General features: G+C 41.2%; 1 protein-coding gene across 1 annotated transcript in view; it reads right to left on the bottom strand.

Moving 5' to 3' along the window:
• LOC106610595 (MAM domain-containing glycosylphosphatidylinositol anchor protein 1) overlaps window positions 1-16754 on the bottom strand; it is a 357350-nt gene that overhangs the window by 123799 nt on the left and 216797 nt on the right. The window contains exon 6 of the mRNA XM_082956545.1: window positions 6749-7018. Coding sequence (XP_082812671.1) covers window positions 6749-7018 — 270 coding nt within the window. The remainder of the gene's footprint in view (window positions 1-6748; window positions 7019-16754) is intronic.

The raw sequence follows: 16754 nt of genomic DNA, 5'->3' as shown, positions 1-16754 counted from the left end.
TGATAGTCCAATAGGGTGGTGCACAATTGGCCCAGCTTCATCCGGGTTAGGGTTTGGCCAGGGTAGGCTGTCATTGTAAACAAGAATTTGTTCTTAACTGACTTGCCTAGTTAAAAAAATGTTCAGTAAAAAAAATCTATTAAGAATCTAGTGGATGTGACTTTTTTTTAACAATATTTCTTATTCTTGGATTTTTTTTACATTTAAAGATTTTTGTTTTTATCTGGAACCATTCATAAAATATGGGCATGCCTGAGTTGGCTTCATTAATTAGTGAATAAAAATCTAATTGGTATCATCAGCAAAGAGAGTGGGAAGTACGGTAGAAGACACAGCAGCAAGGTCATTGATATAGATTAGGAATAACAAAGGTCCAATTATTGGCCCTGGTAGATACACTCCCATTTCCATGAACAAATTGTTCTCTATCATACGCATAACTATATAGCTAATTAAATGTTTAATCATGAAAACCGTAATAATGCAATTTAGAACGTAATATTTTTAGATCAACCGTGTCAAATGCTTTAGATTAATCTAAAAAGATCCCAGGGGTGTTTTCATTGTTGTTCAGGGATGTAAAGATTTTATCCACAAGTTGCAAAAGAGCCATATCTGTGGAGTAGATTTTACGAAAGCCACATTGGTGCTGATATATACTGAAAATAAATATAAACGCAACATCTAAAGTTTTGGCCCCATGTTTCATGAGCTGAAATAAAAGATCCCAGAAATGTTCAATACACACAAAAAGCTTGTTTCTCTCAAATTTTGTGCACAAATTTGTTAGCATCCCTGTTAGTGAGCATGTCTCCTTTGCCAAGATAATCCATCAAACTGACAGGTGTTGCATATCAAGAAGCTGATTAAACAGCATGGTCATTACACAGTTGCACCTTGTGCTGGGGACAATAATAGGTCACTCTAAAATGTGAAGTTTTGTCATACAACACAATGCCACAGATGTCTCAAGTTTTGAGGGAGATGAAATTGGCATGCTGACTGCAAGAATGTCCACCAGATATGTTGCCAAAGAATTGACCTGTGGGATTATCTGAGACCAGCCACCCGGACAGCTGATGAAACTGTGGGTTTGCACAACCAAAGAATTTCTGCACAAACTGTCAGAAACCGTCTCAGGGAAGCTCATCTGCATGCTCGTCGTCCTCACCACAGTCTTGACCTGTTTGCAGTTGAGCATCGTAACCGACTTCAGTAGGCAAGCGCTCACCTTCGACGGCCACTGGCATGCTGGAGAAGTGTGCTCTTCATGGATGAATCCCGGTTTCAATTGTGCAGGGCAGATGGCAGGTGTGTATGGCGTCGTGTGGGCTAGTGGTTTGCTGATGCCATTTCCTGTAGCTTATACCTGCCCACACCATAACCCCACCACCACAGGGCACTCTGTTCAGAACATAGAGAACACAATTGCATTTTATCGATGGCAATTTGAATGCACAGAGATACCGTAATGAGATCCTGGGGCCCATTGTTGTGCCATTCATCTGCCGCCATCGCCTCATGTTTCAGCATGATCATGCACAGACCCATGTCGCAAGGATCTGTAAACAATTTCTGGAAGCTGAAAATGTCCAAGTTCTTCCATGGCCTGTGTACTCACAAGACATGTCACCCCTTGAGTATGGTTGGGATGCTCTGGATCGACATGTACGACAGCATGTTCCAGTTCCCGCCAGTTCCCGACGGTGTTCTCGGGGTGATGAGAGGTGTTCGGTTTGCGCCAGACAGAGCGTTTTCCTTGATGGCCAAAAAGCTCAATTATAGTCTCATCTGACCAGAGTACCTTCGACAACATGTTTGGGGAGTCTCCCTCATTCCCTTTGGCAAACACCAAACGTGTTTTCTTATTTTTTTTCTTTAAGAAATTACTTTTTTCTGGCCACTCTTCCTTTACGGAAGCTCTGTGGAGTGTGCGGATTAAAGTGGTCCTATGGACAGATACTCCAATCTCCGCTGTGGAGCTTTGCAGCTCCTTCAGGGTTATCTTTGGTCTCTTTGTTGCCTCTCTGATTAATGCCCTCCTTGCCTGGTCTGTGAGTTTTGGTGGGCGGCTCTCTCTTGACAGGTTTGTTGTGGTGCCATATTCTTTCAATTGTTTAATAATGGATTTAATGGTGCTCCGTGGGATGTTCAAAGTTTCTGATATTTTTTTATAACCCAACCCTGATATGTACTTCTCCACAACTTTGTCCCTGACCTGTTTGGAGAGCTCCTTGGTGTTCATGGTGCCGCTTGCTTCGGTGGTGTTGCAGACTCTGGGGCCTTTCAGAACAGGTGTATATATACTGAGATCATGTGACAGATCATGTAACACTTAGATTGCACACAGGTGGACTTTATTTAACTAATTATGTGACTTCTGAAGGTAATTGGTTGCACCAGATCTTATCTAGGGGCTTCATAGCAAAGGGGTGAATACATATGCACCCCCCACTTTTCCATTTATTATTATATTTTTTTTTTTTAATAAACAAGTAATGTTTTGCATTTCACTTCATCAACTTGGACTATTTTGTGTCTGTCCATTACATGAAATCCAAATAAAAATCCATTTAAATTACAGGTTGTAATGCAACAAAATAGGAAAAACGCTGAGGGGGAAGAATACTTTTGCAAGGCACGGTACCCGACACTGCTGTTCTGTCCTGCCGATGCATATAAAAAAAACAGCTGGAATATTATCCATGTCCTTGTTCAGCCAATTTTCAGAGAAACATAGGGTATTCCAGTTCTTCAGGTCCCGTTGATAGGATAGTCTTGAACGAAGCTTATCCAGTTTGTTCTCCAGTGATTGTACATTCGCCAATAGAACAGATGGTAGAGGCGTTTTATTTCATCGCCGCCGTAGTTTCATCAGGGTACCCACACGTCGGCCTCTATATTGCCGTCTCTTTCTCTTCCGAGTGTCAGGGATTAGGGCCTGGTCTGGGGTGAGCGGTATGTCCTGTGCCGCCAGTTCATTGAAATAGAAATCTTCATCCAAATTGAGGTTAGTTATAGCTGTTTTAATGTTCAGAAGCTATTTTCGGTCATATGGAACAATAGAAGAAACAAGTTAAGATCAGCTCAAAAAATAACAAAAAATAGCAGAACTGGTCAAGAGCCCGGGAATTGTAGGAATTTATGGTAAGTTGAATTACATGTACAGATATCAGAGGAGAGTTGAGGGAATGTATGGAAAACACTATATAAAGCCACTACATTTACATTTACATTTAAGTCATTTAGCAGACGCTCTTTTCCAGAGCGACTTACAAATTGTAACCAAGTTGTAACCAAGCAAGGGCGTTCCAATTCAAAGTACAAAATCTTTTTTTTATGAGTCCTGATAAACTTCATAAAATGAACGAAGAAATATCTGCTATGTGTTGGACGAAGTGAATAAATAGGTACTTTAACACATATTTAGGCAAAATCCAGTAATTTGGTTTAGAAATTCTACATGTTATATAGGATATCACATGCATTAATATTCACCCAGACACATTTCATCTCCTTCTAGGTATTGTTCCTGTGCACTCCACTCAAACTGATACACATTTCTTTGCTTTGGCTAAAAGATCATCTAAAAAAATGCTGGAAAAATTAACATGCATCCTCAAAAGATATGTAGTTTACGAAAGTTCAATCAGTAAGGCTGGTCTGATTTGATTTGGATCTCTTTTAGTCGTCATTTGGAGAGTTCCAAGAGTCCTTAAACATTAAAGTACAATTTATAATACGTTCACATTTTCACATATAACACACTGACATATTGACCAGATAAATAGTGGTCTGAATGGATCGTCACTTTTCATTCATCAAGTAAACTCGTATAATTCAAATCAAATTTAAATTATATTTGTCACGTGCCAATTACAACAGGTGTAGACCTTATAGTGAAATGCTTACTTACAAGCCCTTAACCAACAATGCAGTTTAAAAAAAAAAAGAAAAAAAAGTAAGAGATAAGAATAATAAATATCCGGAAAAAAGCTTGTCCGGAGAAGACAAGGTGCGCGCTACCAGCAGTCCTGTGTCATGCCAACAGTAAAGCATCCTGAGACCATTCATGTGTGGGGTTGCTTCTCAGCCAAGGTAGTGGGCTCACTCACAACTTTGCCTAAGAACACAGCCATGAATAAAGAATGGTACCAACACATCCTCTGAGAGCAACTTCTCCCAACCATCCAGGAACAGTTTGGTGACGAACAATGCCTTTTCCAGCATGATGGAGCACCTTGCCATAAGGCAAAAGTGATAACTAAGTGGCTCGGGGAACAAAACATCGATATTTTGGGTCCATGGCCAGGAAACTCCCCAGACCTTAATCCCATTAAGAACTTGTGGTCAATCCTCAAGAGGTGGGTGGACAAACAAAAACCCACAAATTGTGGCCCAGAAGTTAATTGACAGCATGCCTGGGCGGATTGCAGAGGTCTTGAAAAAGAAGAGTCAACACTGCAAATATTGACTCTTTGCATCAACTTCATGTAATTGTCAATAAAAGCCTTTGACACTTATGAAATGCTTGTAATTATAATATTCCATAGTAACATCTGATAAAAATATCTAAAGACACTGAAGCAGCAAATTCTGTGGAAATTAATATTTGTGTCTTTCTCAAAACTTTTGGCCACGACTGTACAGGGGGTACCGGTACAGAATCAATGTCAATGTGCGGAGGCACCGGTGTCGAGTTAATTGAGGTAATATGTACATGTAGGTAGAGTTATTCACATCGCTTCCTATCTCACTCATCAGCATAGCAGGTATTTACATGGTAGTGGTTATAAAGATACCTCATCAGCATAGCAGATATTTATAGGGTAGTATTTGTAATGTTACCTCATCAGCATAGTAGATATTTATAGGGTAGTGTCATAATGGTACCTCATCAGCTTAGCGTCACCTCTCTCCTTTACTATAAGCAAGCGTGTGGAATGTCATTCACCTATTAACTTTAGCCTATGAGCGTGGCACTCTAAGGCAATTCCACCATGATTAATGACTAACCTATGGGCTCACTCATGCAATAATCACATTTCCTTTCTTTCAACCAATGGGCATGAAGCTGGTGGAGTATTTATATGTTAACTCAAACCTTGTTTTGCAGCAAGTCTTCCAACGACCTTCCACCTCCCCACCACCAACTGAAAGCCCGTCATCGGATCCCAATTTTCCCAGTACAGTGAGGACTAGATTGAAATGTGGTTAGAGAGTCCCTGACATTGTACTGGTTTAATTTTGTAATTTCTGGATTTTTGTTTTTGTTTTTTCTGATGTGGCTTTATCCATATTGTATTCTTATTCAGACTCTTTGCTCTATACAGGAAAAATGTACTCTTAACATATGAATCTCATTATGCACTTGTGAAAAGACTGAAGCGTTATGTTTTGTATGTACTGTACATGCTCTTTATGTGCTCTTGAATAAAACATAAAACCCACACAGTTTTTGGACTCTAGGTTGAACATTGCACTCCAAAATACAATCTTTTTATTTCATGATGTCTTGCACACATTCAAGGCCCGTAGTAGTACCAGAGGCAGCTAAGCAATCCCACAGCATTTTCTAACCTCCACTCTAATTGATTGTAGGGATGGGGTTATTTTATTTGAACACTTAATTTGGACATTGGTAAACATAGGAAGACACCACTGCCGAAGGAGACACAAGAAAGCCTGATTGAACTTCTCAGAAACCACCTAAACAAGCTTAAATCCTGGGGCAACTGTTCTGTGCACCTGGCAAGATAGCCACAGAACAAAATATCCACCACCTTATTTTACAGTAGGTATGGGGTTATTTTTCTGCTTATGCATTCTTCAAACCCTCCACTGGTGTGTGGCCAAAGGGCTCTATTTTCATGTCATCCAACAAATGTAAAGTTTGCTTAACAGCATTGGCACTTGGATTGGAACCGGTGCTATAGTCAGATGACATGAAAATAGAGCTCTTTTGCCAAACACCAGTGGTGGGTTGGTGTTGAAATAATGATGCATGAGCAAAAAATAACCTCATAAAGATGGTGGTGGATCTTTGATGTTATGGGCCTATTTTGCTTCTTTTGGTCCTGGGGCACTTAAGGTCAATGGCACACTGAACTTTATCCATTACAAGGACATTTTAGCCAAAAACCTGCTTGCCTCTGCCAGGAGGCTGGAACTTCGCCGCAAGTGGATCTTTCAGCAAGACAATAACCCAAAGCACACACAAAATCCACAAAGAAATGGTTAATTGACCACAAAATCTAAATTTTGCAATAGCCATTTAAGTTTTTTGAACCCCATTGAAAACCTCTGCTTTGAATTGAAGAGTGCAGTCCAAGGATATCAAGGATCTGCAAAGATTCTGTATGGAGGAAGGGTTTTTAGAAAAGGCTCAGTGCCATTATCCTCGCAAGGTGAGGTATTGAATGGTATTGAAAACAGGTGCCAATAATTTTGACCCCTTTCTTTTTGAGAAAAAAACATTACTTGTTAAACAAAATCTCTTTCTCTGAGCAATTGTATTAGTATAAAATAATATAATTTTCCCATTATTGTAGCACACAATATACTGTAGCTCAGTTTTTGTGTTTTTTTTTTTGTATTGTCTTTTTTGCTCAACTTTATCAAGGTTGCCAATAATTTCAGATCCGACTGTATATCACTGCAAACAGTCAAACACACACACTTCAGTATATCAGTGCAAATTCAAACCCTCTAGACATGCCCAAACAGTCAAACATAAACACACACTGACTTCGGACGAGGAGGTTGACGTTCCTCTTGGCCGGGTTCCCCACATTGTTGGCTGCAGTGCAGTTGTAGAAGCCTGAGTCGGCGGGCGTCACCGAGCGCAACTCCAGTGTCCCGTTTCTTACCAACGAGTTTCTCGGCAACGGGTTGAGGTAGCGCGACCAGGTGACGGTGGGTTTAGGCAATCCGGCGGTCACCTCGCATGACAGGGTCACGTCCTTCCCGGGGTCTACCACCAAGGATTCGTTGACAGAAAGCCGTAGAGCAGGGGGAGCTGAGGGAAGAGGAGGGGGAGAAGAGTGGCGAAGGTGTGAGTTTGTCATTTTTTAAATATGTATTCATGGAATTTTCTACATTGTTGTTAGACAGAGAGCAGGGGGAACTCAGAAAGAGTGGGAGTGGAGACAATGATGACTCAGATCAATTCACGCATTCCATACGCATGCACGCACACCACACAAACACACACACACACACACACACACACAGATCTGCCTTCCGGACAGGTTGTACTGTAAACCCAGAGCTGTGTAGACATTAAATGTCTTATATCTTTAGCTCTGTGTCTGTCTTCAACCACATTCATTAAAGTCTCCATAACAAGCATCCCTCTCTTGGAGTCCCCAAACAACTAGACACTGACAAAGTGCACCGAACAAGTAATCTAAAGCAGATTCAAAATACTCTTCACTAATAAAATATGAGCTAAATCAATATCATTTTCTAAGAGTAAGATTATAGCAGTGCACTCACTGTATCATTTGATAACTAAATAGCAACATGTGGTATTTGAAAGGGTTAAAAAGATATAGTTGACCTGTTGGATACATCTGTGTTGATTTGTAAAGCAAGCTCTATTAAATGTTCCCTTTACCCCTCATTTCTGTTGATCCAGAGACAGATGGAAAGACTGTGGGCATCACACTCACTCCCTTAAACAGACATTATTCATTTTGAAAATATGTATGTCCATTTTGTCTTGATACCTATACACCCCATACAGCATTAGTCGGAAATACTTTACATTAAGTTGCTCATAACTTTGTAGTAGAACTAGTAATAACATTATATTAACATTTGTTACATAGTACTTGAATAGCTGCATGTATTGCAAATTAATTCCATGGCAGGCATTGTGACCGCCGTCAAGTCATAAGCCACCAAAACAATTAAAAAGTAAAGTTTTTCTAATTTCATAACTGCCCTTTATGGAACAACTGTAGAATGACCTTAAATACAGTATGCAGAGAACATAGATAGAGAGGGCAAAAAACACCAGAACGCCTATCTGAGATTGATAGCAGCTCAACACAAGGCCGGGAAGAGTGAAACAAAACACTCAAGAGCAGACAAAGGAGGAAAAAATACAACTCCAAAGGGCAACTCCAAAGGGACATTAATCGTCGAAGATGCAGTTCAACATGGAATTTTGTGCCCTGACTGTGCCCCGGGCCCCTGTGCTGTTGGAGAGCAGATGCTGTAGCAATTGTCCTCATAAAATATGTGGCCCTTCCCGAGATGAGGAGCTGTGATATTTACAAAAACACACAAACACTTGGGTGCCAGTTAGGTAATGCAAAATTCACAGCAACTTCCAGGCAACTAACTGCTATTAAGTTACTGTGAAATGTGATGAAAGGTGCTCAACCTTTACAACATAACAGAACACACTTTATTTGGATAGCCCGGATAGTCCATCTGTAGATGCTCTACAGATGGTCATATTGTCAACAAACTATCTGTTGATAAGCAACTGCTTGCTAAAGTTACAGTTAGAATAAGAGTTAGGGCTGGTAAATGTTACTGATAGTCTGTAGAGCATCTACAGATGGATTATCCAAATAAAGTGTTACCCATAACCATAACCACTTAAACTGGTACACTTCCAACGACCATTTGCACAAATACAAAAAAATCTGTAACTTGTTGTTTACCGTGCTTTCACTGCAACCAGTAGCCTGCAGGGTAAAACTTTTTAAACCATCACAGCAGTAAAGAACCCTTAATGATATGCAAAAAAAACAATTGTTAGACATATCACCCTCACCCCTGACAAAGAACCGCTCAATAACCTCGTTTTTGTGTGGTTGTGAACAACCATTCTGTTCTTTCGCTCTTCACGATGTTTTTCTTTTATACTATGAAATGTTACACTGTTAAAAAGTTAATGTAATTTTACGGTACACTACAGGCTACTGCTTGCAGTGAAAGTACAGTAAACAACAATTATTACAGAATTTTGTGTATTTGTGCCAACAGTGGCACAGTGGAAGTGTTGTACCAGTTTAAGTGGCTGATGGTTATGTTGATCAAAGGTTTATCACCACTTTTAATACTGTCAGTTCTGCCATCTTTGCAAAAGCATGTGACAATAAAGAGCTGCACTGTTGAGTTTATTATGCATTTCACAGTAACCTAATGGCAGTTCGTTGCTTGGATATTGTTGTGAATTTTGGGTTAGCTCCACTGTAAGAAAATCCCTTAACTGTCACAGTAAATGATTATATAATCAACAGTTATGTACTGTATAAACTGAATCCATTAGATTACAGTAAAATACTTAGCGTTGTGGGGAAAAAAATGTAACACTACCAAAGTAAAACACAGTAGCCGTTCACTTACTATATTTGTGAATATTCAAACTAGAATGCCACACAAAAAGCACATGGGCAAGACAATCAAAGCACATCCTCTGAAGCAAGGGAGAAAATGTTTTTTTTTGCTAATTATTAAGAATGTAATATTATATTCTTAGTTAATCTGTACCTGTTTTGAAATTTTATATGCATTGCTTTGTTTCTGGCCATGCTGTTTTAAATTATAGAAATAAATACACAATCAGAGAGGTACAGTTGAAGTCGGAAGTTTACATACACCTTAGCCAAATACTACATTTAAACTCAGTTTTTCACAATTCCTGACATTTAATCAAAGTAAAAATTCCCTGTCTTAGGTCAGTTAGGATCACCACTTTATTTTATGAATGTGAAAAGTCAGAATAATAGTAGAGAGAATTATTTATTTCAGCTTTTATTTATTTCATCACATTTATTTCATCACATTCATCACATTTATTTCATCACACAAAGCACTAAATAAACTTCAGTTAGTGCTAAATACGGCTGCTAGAATCCTGACTAGAACCAAAAAATTTGATCATATTACTCCAGTGCTAGCCTCCCTACACTGGCTTCCTGTTGAGGCAAGGGCCGATTTCAAGGTTTTACTGGTAACCTACAAAGCATTACATGGGCTTGCTCCTACCTATCTTTCCGATTTGGTCCTGCCGCACATACCTACACGTACGCTACGGTCACAAGACGCGGGCCTCCTAATTGTTCCTAGAATTTCTAAGCAAACAGCTGGAGGCAGGGCTTTCTCCTATAGAGCTCCATTTTTATGGAATAGTCTGCCTACCCATGTGAGAGACGCAGACTCAGTCTCAACCTTTAGGTCTTTACTGAAGACACATCTCTTCAGTAGGTCCTATGATTAAGTGTAGTCTGGCCCAGGGGTGTGAAGGTGAACGGAAAGGCTGGAGCAACGAACCACCATTGCTGTCTCTGCCTGGCCGGTTTCCCCTCTTTCCACTGGGATTCTCTGCCTCTACCCCTATTACGGGGGCTGAGTCTCTGGCTTACTGGTGTTCTTCCATGCCGTCCCTGGGAGGGGTGCGTCACTTGAGTGGGTTGAGTCACTGACGTGGTCTTCCTGTCTGGGTTGGTGCCCCCCCTTGGCCTGTGCCGTGGTGGAGATCTTTGTGGGCTATACTCGGCCTTGTCCCGGGATGGTATGTTGGTGGTTGGAGATATCCCTCCAGTGGTGTGGAGGCTGTGCTTTGGCAAAGTGGGTGGAGTTATATCCTACCTGTTTGGCCCTGTCCGGGGGTTTCATCGGATGGGGCCAAAGTGTCTCCTGACCCCTCCTGTCTCAGCCTCCAGTATTTTTGCTGCAGTAGTTTATGTGTCGGGGGGCTAGGGTCAGTCTGTCACATCTGGAGTATTTCTCTTGTCTTTTCCGGTGTCCTGTGTGAATTTAAATATGCTCTCTCTAATTCTCTCTTTCTCTTTCTTTCTTTCTCTCTCTCGGAGGACCTGAGCCCTAGGACCATGCCTCAGGACTACCTGGCTTGATGACTCCTTGCTGTCCCCAGTTCACCTGGCCGTGCTGCTGCTCCAGTTCCAACTGTTCTGCCCACAGCTATGGAACCCTGACCTGTTCACCGGACGTGCTACCTGTCCCAGACCTGCTGTTTTCAACTCTCCAGAGACAGCAGGAGCGGTAGAGATACTCTCAAAGATCGGCTATGAAAAAGCCAACTGACACTTACTCTTGTGTTACTGACTTTTGCACCCTCGACAACTACTATGATTATTATTATTTGACAATGCTGGTCATTTATGAACATTTGAACATCTAGGCCATGTGCTGTTATAATCTCCACCCGGCACAGCCAGAAGAGGACTGGCCACCCCTCATAGCCTGGTTCCTCTCTAGGTTTCTTCCTAGGTTTTGGCCTTTCTAGGGAGTTTGTCCTAGCCACCGTGCTTCTACACCTGTTTGGGGTTTTAGGCTGGGTTTCTGTACAGCACTTTGAGATATCAGCTGATGTAAGAAGGGCTATATAAATACATTTGATTTGATTTGATTCCCAGTGGGTCACAAGTTTACATACATTCAATTAGTATTTGGTAGCATTGCCTTAAAATTGTTTAACTTGGGTCAAATGTTTTGGGTAGCCTACCACAAGCTTCCCACAATAAGCTGGCAGAATTTTGGCCCATTCCTCCTGACAGATCGATGTAACTGAGTAAGGTTTGTTGGCCTCCTTGCTCACACACTTTTTCAGTTCTGTCCACAAATTTTCTATAGGATTGAGGTCAGGGCTTTGCAATGGCCACTCAAATACCTTGACTTTGTTGTCCTTAAGCCATTTTGCCACAACTTTGGAAGTATGCTTGGGGTCATTGTCCATTTGGAAGACCCATTTGCGACCAAGCTTTAACATCCTGACTGATATCTTGCGATGTTGCTTCAATATATCCACATAAATTTCCTTTCCTCATGATGACATCTATTTTGTGAAGTGCACCAGTCCCTCCTACAGCAAAGCACCCCCACAACATGATGCTGCCACCCCCGTGCTTCACGGTTGGGATGGTGTCTTCGGCTTGCAAGCCTCCCCCTTTTTCCTCCAAACAAAATGACGGTCGATATGGCCAAACTTCTGACCCACTGGGAATGTGATGAAAGAAATTAAAGCTGAAATAAATCATTCTCTCTACTATTATTCTGACATTTCACATTCATAAAATAAAGTGGTGATTCTAACTGACCTAAGACAGGGAATTTTTACTCAGATTACATGTCAGGAATTGTGAAAAACTGAGTTTAAATGTAGTATTTGGCTAAGGTGTATGTAATCTTCCGACTTCAACTTTAAATACCTCAGTTACTCAAAGACATATAAGGCTTGAAGGCGCCACCCAAACTAACAAAAATACCAATAATCACCTTTTAAAACAAAAACGAAACGTACAAAAAAATATAATAATAATTTTTTCTTGGGAAATTCATGGTGGGTTTTATGCACCACCCCAAAAAACTATTAAGGAGATGCATTGGATTTCCTTTGTTAAAGTTCTTAAAATTGCAACTTTAAATATAAATTTTTTGCTCGACTATTCTTCTATGCTCGTCTATATTTAATCTACAGAATATATTTAGTGGCCATCTCATTCATGTCACCAACCGGTTTTATCAAATAAGGTTGATTAGTTGGAAATAGTATTTTGGTTTGCCAAAAAAAGCCCATTCCATCTTTGTGGGACACAGATGAAAGAGCCATGCATCCCAAAGCGCACCCTATTTCATATGTAGTGCACTACTTTTGACCAGAGCCCAGTCAAAAGTAGAGTCATTTGGGTAAGCAGTCAGAGTCTTACTGAGATGAAAGTACACATTTTACTCAATCGGGCTGCTTGGTTTGACTCTTCAACAAAGTAAATGAATGAAAACAATGCCAGTGTCAGATTCTAACTCCAAATGTGAGATTACATTTCTAAACGGAGTACAAAACCCCACTTATCTAGCAATCACATATTACCTGGATATTCATAATTGTTCATTAAGAACCACTTGTTTGTTCACAATGGTGCAATGTTACAGAACATTCAGATAGAGACACATTGTCTAGAACAGATATGACATGTCAATCATGCATCTTTATTCAGCTTTATTCATTACATTTCTATCTGCAATGCTCAAAACGTTTCACCTCACCAAATATATCCCCTTATTCGCTATACTCATCATGAATCTATATGCTTACCTCTTTTATGGGGAGCGGTGGGGCCAGAGTTGGGGGCTCTTAGCTCCTGATTTCTTAGAGCGAAGTGATAATCTCATTTCGAGACCACCCCTAAAAATAAGAACCTATTTACTAGAGAGACCTCATATCCGTTAGTCTATAATCTTCCCCTCTTCACCAGATTTAAATCGCGGTAATGAAAAGAGCATGTGGGGTGGGAGGCTGGCTGACTATAATTGTTGAATAAACAGGACTGTCAGCTTGCATTTTGTTAAGACACAATACCAGCAGGATAGCCCACTCAAAGCTATAGCTCTCTTGACACACACTTCGACCATCAATGACAAGCAAATTATGTGAATAAATAGGGATAGTAATTTGAAACAATAATTGTGTATATGGATGGCATGAAATGTGAAAGGTGTATTTTGACTACAGACTACGTTCTACTTGAGAAAAGGATGTTTAGGATTAATTCTCTTAGAACAAACTACACTGACAAACATTAAGAATCATAAATGGTTATTTCTCAGCTTGTAAGGTTTCTTGGATAACTTTTGCCTGATAAAAACCTTTGAGTTAAGTGTGGGGTTCTTGATGTGGCATCTACGGTTCATCAGAAGTCTAAAAGGTTTTTGAAATGTATGGAAGCCTGCAGATGTGTCCCTTTCATTGAACACAGCAAATTGGTCAGTGTTAACTAGAGATGATTTTTCAGTTTAACCTTTCTGAGTAACACTGTAAAGAGTTAAAATAACAAAAATAACCTCAATGTTGGTGTTGAACCAAAACTACGCCCATCATTATTATATTTCCCAGCATGCTCTATTCCAGGTAGACATTTTAAAATTGTTTATTTCAATATCTATGTTTCTGCGTCATTGATTGATTAATACATCTTATGCTACTCAAATATAAATAACATACTGCACATTTTTCTAAACTATCCCAATCTGTTACTTGGATTTATTGCACCCGTTACTGAAATGATTGTTCCAGTTTAGATCTTTGAGGTAATCTCATATATTATTTAACCCCTTTTTCATGGTATCCAATTGGTAGTTAGTCTTGTCCCATCGCTGCAACTCCCGTATGGACTCAGGAGAGGCCAAGGTCGAGAGCCACGCGTCCTCCGAAACACAACACAACCCAGCCGAGCCACACTGCTTCTTGACACTCGGACGCCAGCCGCACCAATGTGTCAGAGGAAACACCGTACACCTGGCAACAGTGTCAGAGTGCTTTGCACCCAGCCCGCAACCGGAGTTGCTAGAGCGCAATGGGACAACGCTGGGCCAATTGTGCACCGCCCCATGGGTCTCCCGGTCGCAGCCGGCTGCGACAGAGCCTGGACTCGAACCAGGATCTCTAGTGGCACAGCTAGCACTGCGATGTAGTGCCTTAGACAACTGCGCCACTCGGGAGACTTTCAGTCTCATATGTTAGAGTTTCCTTTCCTGGCAGTCATTCTGAATGCAGGTTGCAGGTGACTAAAGATTCAAAATGTTTCATAGCCCCGCTCTGGCTGGATTGCAATAGGAATTACACATCACTGTGCAAGCCAGCATAATGTGACTTGCAGGCCTGATGGTGTTTTAGTACTATATCTCTTGACACAATTATGAAAATAATCATGGCCTCTAAACCCTCAAGCTGCATACTGGACCCTATTCCAACTAAACTCCTGAAAGAGCTGCTTCCTGTGCTTGGCCCTCCTATGTTGAACATAATAAACGACTCTCTATCCACCGGATGTGTACCAAGCTCACTAAAAGTGGCAGTAATAAAGCCTCTCTTGAAAAAGCCGAATCTTGACCCAGAAATTATAAAAAACTATCGGCCTATATCGAATCTTCCATTCCTCTCAAAAAAAAATTAAAAAGCTGTTGCGCAGCAACTCACTGCCTTCCTGAAGACAAACAATGTATACGAAACGCTTCAGTCTGGTTTTAGACCCCATCATAGCACTGAGACTGCACTTGTGAAGGTGGTAAATGACCTTTTAATGACGTCAGACCGAGGCTCTGCATCTGTCCTCGTGCTCCTAGACCCGAGTGCTGCTTTTGATACCATCGATCACCACATTCTTTTGGAGAGATTGGAAACCCAAATTGGTCTACATGGACAAGTTCTGGCCTGGTTTAGATCTTATCTGTCGGAAAGATATCACTTTGTCTCTGTGAATGGTTTGTCCTCTGACAAATCAACTGTAAATTTCGGTGTTCCTCAAGGTTCCGTTTTAGGACCACTATTGTTTTCACTATATATTTTACCTCTTGGTGATGTCATTCGAAAACATAATGTTAAATTTCACTGCTATGTGGACGACACACAGCTGTACATTTCAATGGAACATGGTGAAGCCCCAAAATTGCCCTCGCTAGAAGCCTGTGTTTCAGACATAAAGAAGTGGATGGCTGCAAACGTTCTACTTTTAAACTCGGACAAAACAGAGATGCTTGTTCTAGGTCCCAAGAAACAAAGAGATCTTCTGTTGAATCTGACAATTAATCTGGATGGTTGTACAGTCGTCTCAAATAAAACTGTGAAGGACCTCGGCGTTACTCTGGACCCTGATCTCTCTTTTGAAGAACATATCAAGACTGTTTCAAGGACAGCTTTTTTCCATCTATGTAACATTGCAAAAATCAGAAACTTTCTGTCCAAAAATGATGCAGAAAAATTTAGCCATGCTTTTGTTACTTCTAGGCTGGACTACTGCAATGCTCTACTTTCCGGCTACCCGGATAAAGCACTAAACAAACTTCAGTTAGTGCTAAATACGGCTGCTAGAATCCTGACTAGAACCAAAAAAATGTATCATATTACTCCAGTGCTAGCCTCCCTACACTGGCTTCCTGTTAAGGCAAGGGCTGATTTCAAGGTTTTACTGGTAACCTACAAAGCATTACATGGGCTTGCTCCTACCTACCTTTCCGATTTGGTCCTGCCGTACATACCTACACGTACGCTACAGTCACAAGACGCAGGCCTCCTAATTGTCCATAGAATTTCTAAGCAAACGGCTGGAGGTAGGGCTTTCTCCTATAGAGCTCAATTTTTTATGGAATGGTCTGCCTACCCATGTGAGAGACGCAGACTCAGTCTCAACCTTTAGGTCTTTACTGAAGACGTATCTCTTCAGTAGGTCCTATGATTAAGTATAGTCTGGCCCAGGAGTGTGAAGGTGAACGGAAAGGCTGGAGCAACGAACCGCCCTTGCTGTCTCTGCCTTGCCGGTTCCCCTCTCTCCACTGGGATTCTCTGCCTCTAACCCTATTACAGGGGCTGAGTCACTGGCTTACTGGTGTTCTCCCATGCCGTCCATGGGAGGGGTGCATCACTTGAGTGGGTTGAGTCACTGACGTGGTCTTCCTGTCTGGGTTGGCGCCCCCCCCCCTTGGGTTGTGCCGTGGCGAAGATCTTTGTGGGCTATACTCGGCCTTGTCTTAGGACGGTAAGTTGGTGGTTGGAGACATCCCTCTAGTGGTGTGGGGGCTGTGCTTTGGCAAAGTGGGTGGGATTATATCCTGCCTGTTTGGTCCTGTCCGGGGGTATCATCGGATGGGGCCACATTGTCTTCTGATCCCTCCTGTCTCAGCCTCCAGTATTTATGCTGCAGTAGTTTATGTGTCGGGGGGCTTGGGTCAGTCTGTTACATCTGGAGTATTTCTCTTGTCTTATCCGGTGTCCTGTGTGA

The sequence above is a fragment of the Salmo salar genome, chromosome 09, assembly GCF_965601325.2.
Source record: "Salmo salar chromosome 09, fSalSal1, whole genome shotgun sequence".
NCBI classification, from domain to species: domain Eukaryota; kingdom Metazoa; phylum Chordata; class Actinopteri; order Salmoniformes; family Salmonidae; genus Salmo; species Salmo salar.
Note: the sequence above shows the minus strand (reverse complement) of the source record. Positions and strands in the feature narration are given on the sequence as shown.